The sequence below is a fragment of the Brachyhypopomus gauderio genome, chromosome 17, assembly GCF_052324685.1.
Source record: "Brachyhypopomus gauderio isolate BG-103 chromosome 17, BGAUD_0.2, whole genome shotgun sequence".
Classification (NCBI taxonomy): Eukaryota; Metazoa; Chordata; class Actinopteri; order Gymnotiformes; family Hypopomidae; genus Brachyhypopomus; species Brachyhypopomus gauderio.
The window spans coordinates 16117506-16132997 of record NC_135227.1 but is presented as its reverse complement, the minus strand read 5'-3'; the positions used below and the strand labels follow the sequence as shown (position 1 = coordinate 16132997).

Here is a 15492-nt window from a genome sequence, read left to right as displayed (position 1 = left end):
TGATGATTACACTAACTGTAGTAAATACAAATTGAACAGTTTTTCAAGATTTAGTCAATGAAAACTAAAATCTTAATCAAAGCCGTGAAAATCATAAATTAATTCATAAAAGTGACATGCAAAAGGGTGTCACCTCTTTACAGATGACCAATTTTCATCTATATTTGTCGATATCAAATATAAATAATTTAGGTATAAAGTCTAGCTATGGTTCGTGTTTTGTCTTTTACATACCTGTAGTAAATATATAACTTTTAGCACAACTCGATCCTGCTCCTGGCTGGGTTGCAGTACCCATGCACTGGGGAGCATCTCTGCTCGAATGGTGTCCATGTTGGGGCGAGGGAGAGACTCCTCAAACACAGACTGCATAGCCAACACCCACATATCATCCTGACAGGAGACGACCAGGCAAGACACAGAGACAGAGAAACAGAAAGGAGCAGAAAGGAAAAGAGAGAAAGTGTGTGAGACAGAATGTTTGTTTCATTTAACCTCTGATGTAATGACTGCAATGCTGAAGTAACCACAGCTGTTTTCTAAACTCAAATACACCAAGACACGTCTGAGGACTACTCTCTGTAATCTCAGCATTACTTAAGTTGTTTAACAGATGGCCGAGTAACTGAAGGGAGAGAACACACCTGTTTGGACTCTGTGCTCAGGCAGCAAAAGTCCCGCGGCTGTTTAAGGTGGCAGTTGGTCGGATCGGTCAACAGATAGACTGGTGAAAGCAAGAGAATCATGAACTACATCAAGAGCCAGAAATCTCAAGTTCCTTAGAATTGTTTCAACATCGTTTTTTCTTTGCCATGATAAAATAATGCATATAATATCAAAGGCTTTAATAGCATTTTGTCACCTAGCTGCGTGCTGTCATCTAGGGGCCGTGTCCAGGCAGACCTGAGGGACTGATTGTAGAGATGGGTCTTGGAGTGGTCTCGGATCAAGCTCCACACATTAGCCAGGGGTCTGTCCAGCTCCATGGCTCCAAGAAACCCGTGAGCAGTGGGCCTGGTGGAGGGCCTATGGAAGATCTGAACCCCACGCTCCACACCCTGATACCTTGTGAGAGGGAGAGAGGAATGAGGTAGTGTCAAAGTTCATCTCAGACATCTCAAACACGTTCTACAGGCTCGTGACGCATGCTTCAGTGTGTGCACTGACCTCCAGCCAGCTGCAGCCTTTCCTGCCAGAAGATTCCTCAGGTCTCCGCCGGAGGCTAACCGAACCTGAGCCACAGGAATCAGAATTAAACGTTGGACTTCTCCTCACCCCTCACGTCACTTTATTCAGATCTACAACTGGATATGTTTTGACATGAAACAAAACAAACAAGTAAAAAAAAAGAAGCGCACCTCTGACAGGGCGCTGGACAGAGTACAGTCGGCGATGTCTTGGAAAGACGAGGAAATAGACGAGGGCCGGCCGACAGAAGAGGTGCGCTGCCGTGCGGGTGGACTCAATGGAGATGAGGATGACTGAAGCTCCAATCCAGAGGGAGATGTCTCCAGGTGAACATCTATAAAGAACTCCAGTTTTGGCACAAATTCAACAAGAACCACTCGGACAACCATTTCCATACAGGTCTGGCACTCACCCTGTGCTGACAGCCATACACGGGGAGCCTTGAAGCTTTGAAAGGGGATGACCGGAGGTCGACTGCCGACTCGAAACTCTGAATCTGAGATCCCAGGAATCTGAGAAATATACATGTGCAAGCTGCATCATTTAAACACTGTTCTTAAGTGATAACATGTAACTTACATGACAGAGGGGCTCACCTGTAGTGAAGGGGAGGTGCTGTCTTTCAATAGAGCTGCATTGCTGCTGTTGTAGCCAGACGTAGGTCCGGAGGAGAGACTTAGGTTGGACCCTGTGCACAAGGTGCTGTTGCTGACATGGGTGCGAAGCCTCAGGTCATCCTATATGAGTAATGGTGGTAAATATTAAAACCAAGAAGGCCAAGAACTTCAATGAATTTTATGTTACCAAAAATGTATTTACCTTAAACACCTTTCCACAAAAAAACAATAAAAAAGCACATGTGTACAGTATATGACTGTAGACACCGATTATGTGCTGCATTTTAATGCTCACCTTCACAGCCTGCGCGAGACCTCGCTGCTGTAGTCTCCTCTTCTCCTGCTCCGTCCGCTCACGAAGCCGCTCTCGTGCGCGGGCAATCTCTGCCCTCGCGTCCTCTCGCGCGCGAGTGTAATCACGCAGCAGAAGCTCGATATCGAGAGGACACTGACTGCCTCTTCTCTGGGGGTCAGGAACTCTAGGAAGGTCCATTTTTGGTTAGTGACAAAGACTCTTACAAATCCATCAGTAATTAAAGTGTAAGTAAATATATATCGTAACATACACAAACTCCAGCTGGGGTTAGACATTGAGTCATTCACCTGCTGGCCTCCACTACTTCCTGGCGGATCTGCTGCAGGTGTTCCCTCCGTCGGCTTGGTGAAGGCCGTTGAGCCTGCACCACCTCGTGGAGAGATGAGTTTGGGTGCTTGCTGGGGCTGAGGCTTCGAGCCCGGCGGCATGTCTGAAGACGAGCTTCTCTCTCCTTCCTCAAACTGTCCATGCTCCTTCGGTGTCTGAGGTTTAGATCAGACGACCTTCTCAGATCAGATCACATTCTCCATCGGTTACATGGCATACATGCTTCTGAAGTTTGTTAATGGTAGTAATAGTAAATTAATACTGCAGTCAAAAAACATTTTTCATTCACAATTTTTAAAAATGTTTCAGATCATTCGTCACACCTGTCATAGAGCTGCTGTTTGGTGGAGATGACAGGCTCCTCCCTGGGGCTGGTCTTCAAGAGCTTTAGCATCGTGTCTGTCTCCCCCAAGCCATAGTGCAATTTAGCCTCTTTGAGCTCCACGCTCAGCTGAGGAGAGCTCAGGTCCAGGCACATGGAGGCCAGCACCTGCTCCCGGTCCTTGCGCAACTTCTCAATTTCTCTTGTTCTTTTGTCAGTCGCTTCCATGAACTCTGGCCTCTGCCTATAGCCAATTCTGTCTGTTTCCACCAGACTCGTGTGGAGATTCTTAGTATTAGCACCTGAGTTTTTCTTCATAGTAGGATTGTTTTTAATGCTGAGCTCTGCTGGTGGTTGTTGGTTGATGCCTGACCAGTTAGTAAACTTGTTGTGCATCGGCAAGTCTTTAGGAAGCTGTTGGTCCTCTTTGATGGGACTGGCATCAGTAAGTGGATTGATACTGACCAGGACATCTGTATTGCACTCACTTGAAGACAATGATACCGCATCCTCATCTTGGCGTTGGAATATTCTTTTGCTCACATCATTCCAGCACGTCCCCATACCATCAGAGACTTTGTGGTTACATTCCAGCATATTGTTTCTGTAGCTTCGTTTGATGGGTGTTGAGGATTTCATTTGCTTCTGGCTACAGTTTTCAAGCTGCCTTTGTTTGGCTGAGGAAGAGTAACTGTCCAACGGAGAATAGACAGGCAAAACAGGTTGAGCTGCTCCTCTGTGAAATTGTGTTTTTCTTTCGTTTTGCGTGCAAGTGTGAGAGGAGCTCATACTTTCTACGGAGTGAGCCACTGATCCATCAGCACTTATATAACTGATGTCGTTTAAACTTTCAAGAGACACAGAACGTGCTTGTCTGTTGTCACAAACCTTTTCATTCTGATGTATGTAGAAATGACCCGTCTGACAGGGCACTTTATATTCAGTGATGGACATTTGTTTGCTTTCAAGTAAATCTTTGGACATCATTGATGGCTGTGTCTCAGAGGGCCTATACCTTTTATTCATCTTGTTGTTGGACAAATATTGAGAAGACTTTGCCTTTCCTTTATGAAAGCGGCTGGGCACCTCCACAGTGAGGATCGGTGAAGATGCTCGGTCCATTACCAAAATTTGCTTCTCAGGGCAAGTCTTTGGCTTCACTTCTGTATGATTTAACTTATTATCTCTCACCAAGATCTCCAAACTGCCTCTTCTGTGAGCACAAACCCCAAAACATCTGGAAGAGGGGTTACTAACAACATGATCTACAGTGGCAGCGGGTGAAGCCTTTGATTTGGGGTAGTTCTGATTCGGTGCAACAGTCCTTAGGGAAAGAACCTTTGGCGCTAAAACCTCTAACTTTTCATCCAGCTGCACAGAGGGAGGTGAGCCGTCAGGGCGCAAGTCTTGCATACTTTTAATAGACTCAAAGGATTGTCTATTTTCACACTGATCCCTATAAGACTTAGTGACTCTATCTTGTTTTGACACACCACAAGAATCTGTACCAATCACTTTGACAATCACGTTGACCTCGTGAGCTTTGGTGTTCTCCACACCCGGGCTTTGCTTGAGAACTCTGCATTGTTTCATGAGCACTGAAGGGTCTTCAGTCTGGATACCGATATCTACAACAGTTTGGGTGGAGCCATCTTTCGTGCAATACCTGTCACGGTACATTTTTGAAACGTCACAACTTTTTTCTGCCGAATGCTCATGCATCAGACACCTTTCCCCCGATCTCATACACTGAATGTTTCCCAGAAGGTCAGAGGTGTTAAGAATCAACTCTGAGAGATGTTCGGACATATTCTGTAAACTTGCCCATGTGGTTGATGCTGCATGTTTCTGTCTGGACTCAGGGACCTGGGTGTGACTCCTCCTATGTCTCATCTTTTTCTCCAGGACCTCATCAGACATGAATGTCTGTGTGCCATGATCACATTTACTCGAACCCTTGTGTCCACCTTCTTGAGATTCGTGGTCAGAAGAGTAGACTAGTACTATTTCATCAACTTGGCCTGAGCTGTGAGCTGTGTCTGAGGCATCGTGGTAAGAATCACTACTTAAAGTTGCTACGGTCGTCTCATGAAAACCAAAGGGGGCCTGACAAAATCCCTTTAGTTGGGACTCTGCGCAACTATGTTCATTAGAATCTTCAACACTACTCAAAGTGCTTGAAAGCCCCTTGTGGATGGCATAACTGCTCAGATGAGAATTAAATGGAGAATTCTGGACATTCAGCCCATTGTCCACACTGCAACATCTGGTAATAGGCTTGTCTGAGCTTTCTAGCGGAGAGAGCAGACAGGACATGTTGACAGCACTTCCAAATGCCTGATTTTTGGACAAAGCTCCGAGCAATTCATCAGCTTTTTTTGTGTGAATAAAGGGGTTGATGTCACTTGAAGCAAAATGGATCGTAGTTTCCTTGTTTTGCATGCGGTCACTGTCAAATGATGGTGCTTCTTTCTGCTTGTTGTCATGCGAGACGTGTTTCGAACAATTGGATAAATAAACTGCTTCATCATTGTTTGACAGTCCAGCTTTAAATATCTTTGTAGCGAGGTGACTTGGCCTTTCTCTGAGACAATTCTCCTCTGCTACACCAGCGGTGTGACCTATGGTGACCCCTGCTCTAGGGTTTGCAATATCAGTCTCCAGAGGGTTGCTGTGTCTCAACCTTGACTCTATTCTAACTGCGGAAAGTGCACATAGTTTATCGGGTGAGACACTGTCTGATTCATTTGGAACAAGTGCATTCTGTTTGCCATCAGCAGATGTACCAGGTTTGACCTGAATAGCCATGCTCAATTGATGGATTTGGGCTTTGGCAGACTCATCGAAGGATGAATCAGGTGTTGAGTCTGTGGATGAACTTGGAGGGGCAGTAAAATGGGCTCTTCTGTATCTCTTTGGCTTTATTCTTAGGCGGACATCGTTACTACAGCAGGAAGGGAACCTTGGACCATCTTCTCCAACAGTTACCTTTTGACTCAATTCAGTTTTGATTTTATGATGTCTCCCCGGGTTTATATTTAATGACATACTGTGGTCAGAAGTAGCTGTTGATTTGGCCTTGTGTTTATTCACCTCTTCCGTGTATATCTGCTCTGCTCCTCTTGCAGAACCTGCAGAGTTGATCATAGTGGATGAACTGCAGACGCACAGTGGGTACGTGGACTCCAGCCTCTCTTCATCTTCATTAATCTTTGCGATTCTGTGATGCTTACTGTCCTCTTTACACTCTGACTGTTCTTCTGGTTGACAGCCGTTATAGGTTTTTCTGTCCACAATGACCTTTTGCAGGATCTGTGGTTGACCGTCTCTTTGTGGCTGGGATGCAGTACATGACTTTAGTAGAGCCTGGCTTGGTTGAGAAACAGTGGGATCTTTGTTTAGCTTACCATAATATGTGTGATTTTTGTTTTTAATATTAGTTATGACACTAGAGGTATTCTCCTCAATTTTGTCATCTTGGGTGATAGAAATGTGAACTTTCCCAAGGTCTTCTGGGGTACATTCTTGATGGTCTGGTTTGTTAAATGGTACAGAACCAGCTGCCTGAAAATAACCTTCAGCTGCTTTGTGACATAAATCTGAATTAAATGAGCACTGAATCTTTTTGGTAAACTGAATCTTTGGATCTGTGTCAAGATGTGCAGTAGTACTGACTTCCAATAGCTGCTGAAATTCAGCAGTCATATCTACGTTACTTGCTTTATCAGATTTACTCAGAGCTGCCTCAGATTTACTCAGATTTACCTCTGAAGTCAGGTGGTCTACCATGATATCTGAGTATTGTGCTGAAGCCTGAACATCATTTAGTTTTGATGAACTTGGCATCTCTAGCGAGCCGTTTCTTGCAGGAGCCTTCTCCTGTGTGCACACTCCCAAACCAAGACCAGACTCTGCCCTTACAGACGTGCTTGTCTCACTTCTAGGAGCGAGATTATCAGAGCATTCTATATAAGTAGACATGGATGTCGGTTGCAGGGGTTTGCTTCTTTGCTTTATCACCTGGCTGATCGAATCATTCTGTTGTTTGGCTTTTGAATAATCAGGATAATTTTCAGTTGATTCAATACTTAAGACAACGCTTGCTTTGGGTGACTTATTTTTTCCCAAGCCTTGTCCCTTGAATGCATATGGCACAGGCTTATTTAAAATGTGATTGTCAGAGTCCTCCATTTCTACATTACAATTCTCCATGGACCTAGATGGGCAATTGAATCCATTTTCGTTGTGGTATAATGCAATTTCTTCCTCTGTGTGACTATATTCCTTTTGGAGAGAACCAGGCGCCGTGTCCACCCTGGTGTTCATTTCTGTAAGAGCCTCCGGCTCAGTCTCACATAGAAGTGTCTGTGAACTTTCAGACGTGATTTCATATTTGCTCTGAATTTTCTCAAGATTTTCCATGCTGATTGCTGTGGACATTTTGTTGTTTGGCTCTAGTTCTCTACTAGTGTCTTCTCCAGCCTCTACCTTTAGAGACATATTCAGATGTTCGTTTACCACTTCAGATATCTTCTCATTTATTGAAAGCCCAGTGTTTTGAAACTTTCCATTATCCAACACTTCTCTTTCTGTATGATGTTTCACTCCCTCTATACTCATCTTGTAATCAATGAGATCATGGGGTGATATGTGCTGTTGGGCACTTCTGAGTGCACTTCTCCTGTCAGATGTACAGCTACCAGCAGGACTGCTGCTGTTTTGGGTCTCCGTGTTATTTTCCACTGATGACACTTCTGAACGTGGATCCAAGTTCCCCCTGTTCTTGTAACTGGATGAGCTTGTTGATGTGCCATTTGTTATTGGCGACAGTTGATCTGCTGAGTCTTTGCTAGTACTAGAACCAAACTTCACTGCTGCTTTACTTTCTATAACAGCAGACTCACATAGAGGAAGAGACCCAACACAACTATTTGGTATTTGCCTGTTGCCTGTTGAGACATCGTGAGCAATTAGGCTGCTTTGTTTTGAGTGTTCACTCGATACACCGTGAGATTCATGATTTAGTTGAGTATACCACTTCTTTAAAGTGTTTGCTACTTCATTGTAATTTTTGTCCTTCGTGTTCATTTCAACAGTACAGTCTTTGGTATCACCTGCAACATTATTTTCTAGACAAGAGCCCATGGAGGAAAAATCACTCACTCCTTGATACTGCAACAAGGCTTTCCCATCACCCACAACATTTCCTGTTTCATTAGCTGGATGCTCTTTCTTGCTTTGAGACTTCTGTGAAGATTCACCTTCTGAACAGTGTGTTACTAAGAGATGCTGCTCCTCATTTGAGAGCATGAAGCACCCGTTCTTTCCCCAAACGTTCTCTGGATGGATACCACTACTTGAGTGAAGATGTTCTACAGATGAGTGGTGTCCATCATTTTTAGCAACACCATTAATATTTCCGGAGGCATCACTGTTGTACTGAAAAGCATCAAAACTTTCTACACATCTTATTTCTTGTAATGACTGCGTAAAGTGCTCCTCCTGTTTTGAACATCTTTTCATAAAGACATTCTCACCATTTGAAGGAACAATGTGTTCCTCATCAAGTATAGTTTGATTTGCAGTGCTGCTCTGTAAATAATTATCAAAGGATTCAACTGGGAAACCTCCTGAAGAAGCCTCACTTGGTATCACATCATTTTCTTTGGAATAAGTATTGGCTACTAGCACATCAACATCATGGGCCTCCAGAGATTCTGATGCTGGTGGCGTTGATTTATTAGTGCATAGTGTATCATGTTGATGTGTGTCTGTGTCAGAAGAGGGATCTGCCCACAGACTGTTCACTACATTTTCAGTGATGCAAGCCTCTTGTGTAATACACTTTGTCTTAGAATTACTCAACAGCTCATTACTCACATTCAATATAGTGCTTTCAGGTCTGGAACAGGAGGTGGAGACAGTTTCCTTCCAAAAATACTCCAAGCTTGTTTCACTTTCAGAGGATTGATGTTCTTGAAGTGTTGCAGAGCAGGGTGACCTTTGGCCTTCTGACTCATTCACTGTCCTAGACAGATCAAGACTAGCTGAGCTTTGGAGGGAACTGCTCTCTGCTGGTGTGTGTAGTGCCTCTTTCATGAAGCCCCCTGTGGATCTGAGGTTACGAGGACTATCTGCTGCATCAGTGGAGGACCAAGCATCAGTAAGTGCAGGGGAATTATCTGGCTCTCTGACACTGGCATTACTGGAGGCTGTGGACTCAGATACTGGCTGTGAAGGTTGCTTTGCCACCAGCTTAGGACTCCCATGGAGACTCCAAAAAGCCTCTGTAGGCATTTCTTTGGAGTTCTTAAAATCCTCTCTCTGTGTGCATGACTGCAGGTTGAACGAGGACCGGAAACTATGACATGAAGACCGACTGGCCTCCGGCAGCAGCCCGGCAGTGTCACGCTTCCTGCCGCTCTCCATGACCAGAGAGTCCTTGGACATCTGACTGTCCTCGCTCTCCGCCTCGCTGGGCTCCCGATTCTCCTGCTTCAGCCGCTCGGCCAAGGCGCTGGCGTAGGCCGAAGAGAGGGAGTCCGCCGAGAAAAGGCTATCGCCGTCCGACGAGTCTTCGTCGTCGTCCTCTACCCATTCGTTCAACTCCTGTTGCTTCTTCACCCATTTTCCCGTGTTGTTTGTGAGGGACTCGGAGCTGTGCCAGCGTCTCTGTTTCTTATCCTTTAATGAGGTAAGCTGAGCCAAACCCTCGCAAGACACTGTTGTTTTTATAGAGCACTTCTGCTGCGTTGTCTTTGTGTCCCCTAGATCTTTATTTCCTTCTCCAATACACTGAGCTTTTGCTCTGTTAGCTGATTTAGCACTTCTGCCACCTTTTAAACTTAAAGGAGGTTTGCGGAAGACCTTTGACAATGCTGTCTTTATGCCCGAGCCAACCGATCGTGAAAGTGCTTTGCGGATTGTCTCCAAACCCTTACTTTTGCCACAGGGTAAACCTTTGGTACCCTTGGATGAGTATTTTTGTGTTATTGGTTGTTTTATTATTGGTAGTACCCGTTTGGATTCTCTGTTATCTGACTCCTGTGTAGTTTGTGAAGATGTGTTATGATCCCCTGCGTGATTCCTGACTAATGATTCAGGACTCGATGAATGAGCTTTTCCATCAGTCATTACACCAGATGTTCCATCTTCTTTTGGGAATGTTTTGAGGTTCTCAGAGGAACCTACTCTACTAGAGGTCCCTTGACCGTATCTTGAGGGCATAGTGTTGGAGCGGCCTCTAGTCATTGGATCTGAAAGATGTTCATCAGTTCCCCACTTCTCAGGACATGTAAACCTAGACAATGATGCCGTGGACTCGCACGACCTGTTCCTCCTTAGAGACTGGCTGCTGGAAGAAATAACACAAATGTTTTGAGATTTACTTGGATTTACTTTTCCGAAGAACTTCTATGACTTAATTACAATATAATTCTAAGTTTCATACACAATCAAATAGGAGAGTTTAACACCAGTACAGACCTGATGATGGGTGTGTGATGAGGGTACAGTCGAGACAGAAGATCAGCAGAGAAAGAATGCCTTCGCAACAACATCGGCCGTCCCCTGCACTTTGAAGGAGATGTCAGCTCAATGGACGACAATGCGTCCATCCCAAGTGCATTCTCCAGCCTCTGGAGCTCTCGCTTTGCCTCCAGCAGGTGGCGCTTTCGAGCAATCCTCTCCAGCTGACAGTGCAGCCTCTTGCGGCGAATGCGGTTCTCGGCCCTTCGAAGCGCGTGGTGTTTCAGGAGCTCCTCCTGCACCACCTGTTTCCTAACAGCCACCACGATCAGCAAGGGGTTCACTGTTTCTGGGTCACCTTCCTCTGGAGTCTCCTGGCTAACACGTTTTAACGTGGGAAGAGGAATTAGATCCGTCTGCACCCCTGATTCCAGCGTTCCCTTCTCCCTGATGGCAGATAGATGCTGCTTTTCCTCCAAGATCCACTGCTGGACTGTAAGGCACAGCAGAAACATAGTTTCAGTATTAACACGAGAGCTGATAAACAAAGGTGTCAGAAGTATTCACATTCATTACTCAGGTAGAAGTATAGATATATAGGGTTTAAAAATACTTCTGTAGAAGAAGAAGTATCAACTCAAGCTTTTTACTCAAGTAAAAGTGTAAAAGTACTGCTTTCAAAACTACTTAAAGTATAAAAGTAAAAGTAATGTAAGGAAAAAAAAGGTCATTAAGGACAAAAGCTTAGGTTGCACCACAGGGGTCTATAGTGCACTAGCCCACCTCCCCAAAAACCCCATTCTTCTAAAAGCCATAATGACTATAATGTTATATTAAAATGTTAATGTTGAAAAATGGGCACATACTGTATGCGCATTGAAAATGAATGTACTTTAGTACAAGGGTTGGTTGGTCTTCCTGGCTACCAACCTCCTCGTTGGTGCTTAGTTGGGACACTTTGCTCAAATTCTCTTGAGTCTCTGACACGGACATCTTTATACTAAGCTACATACGTCTGCTATGTACTTCCTGCCATGTCCTCGCTGGAGGTGCGATGGATCACGTACAAACCAATAGGGTGTTAGAATATTATATGTTTATACTTCTCATCCAACCACAATCAAATTCACTCTATCCGGATGGCACGATTAGTCAGGATAGGGTTTTTTTTAACGATGACACGCCAGAATGAAAACAAGTCGAAATGAAATAGCAGTAACAAGGCTATTTTTTAAAATGTAAGGAATAGAAAGTACAGATAATGGTGTGAAAATGCAAGGAGTAGAATTAAAAAGTCAGCTGAAAAATAATTACTAAAGTATAAATGACCAAAATTTCTACTTAAGTAAGGTAACGAAGTATTTGTACTTCGTTACTTGACACCTCTGCTGATAAACAATAACTTAATAAAACATTATTAAGGTTTTAACATGAATCCATTATGTTAATCAAAAAATCTCATCGTTAACAAAGAAGCAGAAGTCAAATTCTTAATTCATACAGTAAGACAAGAAGACAATTTAAAAAATTACAATAAAAAGAACATCGTTTCTATGAGTTAAACCTGTAGAGGAAGAGGCAGCGAATGCCCTGTTTATTTGCGTCATACGACATCGTGTCAGTCGTCCCGCCTGCAGGGCGAGTCAGAGCACTCACTGTCAGTGCGCTGCTGACACAGGTGGGCCTGCTCCCTCTCCAGGTCCCTCTCCACCCGCCTCTGCTCCACCCGGATCTCCTTCTGCAGACTGTCCACGTAGCGCTGCTGCTCCTCCAACCGCTGCCTGGGTGGAGGCCCGTCACCCAGCTCCTGACTACCTGCTCCCTCCGTCCTGGTCACGCAAAAACGAACGCACGGTACTTGAGGACTGTATGTCAGATTTACAGACTCTCCATAGCAGACCTACACACACACACACCTACACTTACTGCTACCTTTGTTCTGTGATTTATAAAAACATCAGAGAATTGAACAAGTTAACAAGTGTCTGCTTCTCTGCTTCAGTGCACGAGGCACCTACATTCAGCACCTTTGTGTAACCAAGTAACCCCAAGTAAAGTCAAAACAAGATAATGGTCCTCCAGGGAGCTCATTATCGGTCCAAAATTTCCAGTCAGTAGCATCACAAATTCAAACCACATGATAGAATCTAACATTACACATGTACCAGCAATATTAATGCTGAATATTCTGACATACTTAGAAACATACAAAGAAAAATGGAAGAAAGAAAAAGAAAAATAAACCACAAGGTTCTGCGTTTACCTCAGAGAACAGGCCAGCAGGTCCAGCACTGAGGAGCTACAGCGTAGACCTCCCTCACCGGTCTGGGCAAAAACAATTTGAACTTCGTTATTTTACCATTATAACTTCAGAACTTTGCATAATTTGTTTAATGAAATTAATTCTTGCTATTATATATATGGCATATATAAATAATGCTTGCATATATTATATATATGCATGGACGTAATTTTGATTTCAAAAGTGGGGGGGACATGGATTTGTCGCTATTTAAATATTTGGTTTTAACCGTAAAAACTGGGGGGGGGGGGGGGGACCAAAACCGGCTTTTGAAAAAGTGGGGGGACATGTCCCCCCCGTCCCCCCCAAAATTACGTCCGTGTATATATGGTACCTTTTCCTGTCAATACTAGCATTTGGCTACATGCTAATTTATTTTTTTTGTCAACATTTTGGTAAAGGTGTTTTGTGGGGTCTCTTCTGGTATTTTAAGGGAATAACAAGCAATGAAAGCCCTCTAATCCTAAAGTAAATATTTGCCCCAGCGCCAGGATTGTACATGAGACGGCCAACAGTACCCGTCTCCTCTCTCGCAGGGCCGCAGCCTCCGCTGGGTGGTTGAAGCGGAACTTATGGATCCCTCCTAACGTTATCACTGCTCCTTTAAACAGCAGGGACCACATAAAACAAGGTCATCATACATGTATGCACACAAATACTGCACTGTACTGCGGCTATAACCCAATTCGCAGTGTCTTCCGTTATCTGTAAATGCGAGCTGTCAGAAATGCGTGCATGTGCATTTACCTTGTGCAAGTCTACACGGTTCAGTGACGTCTCTGCTGTTGACCGTGCAGACGCTGTGTAGGAGGGGCCTGAGGGTCACGACCCCATTCTGATTCTCTATTTCACACACCGAACCCTCTGGCAGGACTAAGACCATACAGAACAACAGATTACACACAAAGTGGTCCAACTGATGATGATTTGTTATTGCCCATATAGGCAATATTCTGATATGGCTACATATTAATATAGACAGATATGGGGCCATACCAATATGGGGTCCTTCCTCGTTCTCATCCTGAGGTCCAATTCTGGTGACCCCTTCCTATAACACAGTGAATGAGTTAATGAGAATGTTTGAACTGCACTGTTGGCTGTAGCAGACCCAGTTTCATAACACCTACTCTGGCGATAATGTTACAGTCTCTGTTTAATTTATCTGACCTTCAGCATGAATCACACCTCAAAGGCGGGCAGGGCGATTTGTTTATAGCCGCTGTGTGGTATAAAAACTTGCTTATGTAGCAGTCACACTACAGGACCAGGTTCATCTGCAGGGACTTTGACTTTTACACACTGGGGAAGAGCCAGCACAACTTTTGGGTTTGATACAGTGAGAACTTGTTGAGAAATCTAGAACACCCTCAAACCAGACTGAGAAAGCTTTACTCCAGCTCTCACAAGCAAAAATACACAAAAGAAAGGAGAAACTGTTAAAAGAAAGGAGGTAAATATAATGAGGCATTAGATTAAACGTCTGCTGAGAATCAGAACAACTTCACCTGTTAATGGCCATGAATGCTAAAAACTTCTCTCAGGAAGTAAACAAAAAGTAAACAAAAAAAAGAGTAACAAACAAAAAACAATATTCAGAGGATATCTTGAAATACAAGTAATATCGGCTTGCTGTGCATATGAAACAGTGATAGCGTTAGGGTCCGCCATATTCAACTGAACTCAGGTCAGTACCCGGAGGTGGTAAATGGTGACTCCCGTGCTTAGTACGTCTGTCTCCAGCGCGATGAGGTGGGGAAGGAGGGAGTGGATCTGAACTCCGGCTCTGTCCTGGTTAATGTCCACACTGTAGCGCTCCAGCAGAGCACGGCTGTCCCTCCAGCCCTCTGACCAGTCTTTAGTCAGCTGCTCCACCTGCACAGACAGGCGGGGAAGAGAGATGAGGTCACTGGATCTGGAGGAAAAAGATGGAGGACTGAAATTGCCATGCCCAGGAAAAAGATGTGAGAGATAATTTCAAACCCAGCGTTTGAGTGTTTGAGGGCTTGAGTGTTCGAGTGTTTGAGGGCTTGAGTGTTCGAGTGTTTGAGGGCTTGAGTGTTCGAGTGTTTGAGGGCTTGAGTGTTCGAGTGTTTGAGGGCTTGAGTGTTCGAGTGTTCGAGTGTTCGAGGGCTTGAGTGAGTGTTTGAGGGCTTGAGTGTTCGAGTGTTTGAAGGCTTGAGTGTTTGAGTGTTTGAGTGTTTGAGTGTTCGAGGGCTTGCGACGGACCTTCAGTTCGTTCTGCAGCACTACGTCAGACAGGCTACCGTCTCTCTCGTCGCTCAGACACGGGCTGGTGTTTCTCTGCTGTGCACAACAAAAGGTCCATCAGTCGCTGTGATGTGCTTCTGTGGCTGCTCCTATGGTGTGTGTTAAATGTACAGTGGTGTAGAGGGGGCCATGTCTTGAGGGAGGGCGAGTACCAGGGAGAAGCTGAGCAGCATGGCCTTCAACCGGTCGATCTCCTCCCGAAGCTCCCTGATCAGCCTCACGCTGGCGTCCTGGGAACACATGAGAAAGGCACCGCGTCTCAGACTCAACAGCCGCATCAACCAGCGAGGGGGAAGGAGGCAGAGGGGGACGAGGCAGAGGGGGACGAGGCAGAGGGGAAGGAGGCAGAGGGGAATGAGACAGACAGGGTCGAGGCAAAGGGGGACGAGGCAAAGGTCGTTGAGGCAGAGGGGAACGAGGCAGATGAAAACGAGGCGAGTCAGAGAAGAACAAAGCAGAGGGGAAGGATGCAGAGAGGAACGAGGCAGAGCAGAACGAGGCAGAGGGGGTCGAGACGCACCTCATTGACTCTCGGCTTGTTCACGATGTTCCTGGCATGAGCTGCGTAGCGGAGTGTGCTGAGAGTTTCACTGTAACTGCTGCAGGAGGGGGAGATGGCTGTAGGGGGGGGGGGGGGGGGGGGGGGGGGGGGGGGGGAGTCAGAGAGGGAGAAATATGAGGA

At 45.1% G+C, this 15492-nt stretch overlaps 1 protein-coding gene across 5 annotated transcripts in view; it reads right to left on the bottom strand.

Annotated features, from left to right (window-relative positions):
- stard9 (StAR-related lipid transfer (START) domain containing 9) overlaps positions 1-15492 on the bottom strand; it is a 30557-nt gene that overhangs the window by 2430 nt on the left and 12635 nt on the right. For 2 of the 5 annotated variants that reach the window (XM_076979219.1, XM_076979223.1), the window contains 20 exons: positions 15331-15428; positions 14963-15040; positions 14769-14846; positions 14235-14414; positions 13536-13590; positions 13287-13412; positions 13058-13140; positions 12501-12562; positions 11894-12066; positions 10256-10730; positions 2772-10124; positions 2409-2624; positions 2101-2284; positions 1785-1925; positions 1601-1700; positions 1359-1522; positions 1168-1232; positions 863-1065; positions 645-724; positions 235-393 (listed from right to left, as the gene is read on the bottom strand). In XM_076979219.1, coding sequence (XP_076835334.1) covers positions 235-393; positions 645-724; positions 863-1065; positions 1168-1232; positions 1359-1522; positions 1601-1700; positions 1785-1925; positions 2101-2284; positions 2409-2624; positions 2772-10124; positions 10256-10730; positions 11894-12066; positions 12501-12562; positions 13058-13140; positions 13287-13412; positions 13536-13590; positions 14235-14414; positions 14769-14846; positions 14963-15040; positions 15331-15428 — 10073 coding nt within the window. The remainder of the gene's footprint in view (positions 1-234; positions 394-644; positions 725-862; positions 1066-1167; positions 1233-1358; positions 1523-1600; positions 1701-1784; positions 1926-2100; positions 2285-2408; positions 2625-2771; positions 10125-10255; positions 10731-11893; positions 12067-12500; positions 12563-13057; positions 13141-13286; positions 13413-13535; positions 13591-14234; positions 14415-14768; positions 14847-14962; positions 15041-15330; positions 15429-15492) is intronic. The other 3 variants (XM_076979222.1, XM_076979220.1, XM_076979221.1) reach the window with 3 other exon arrangements.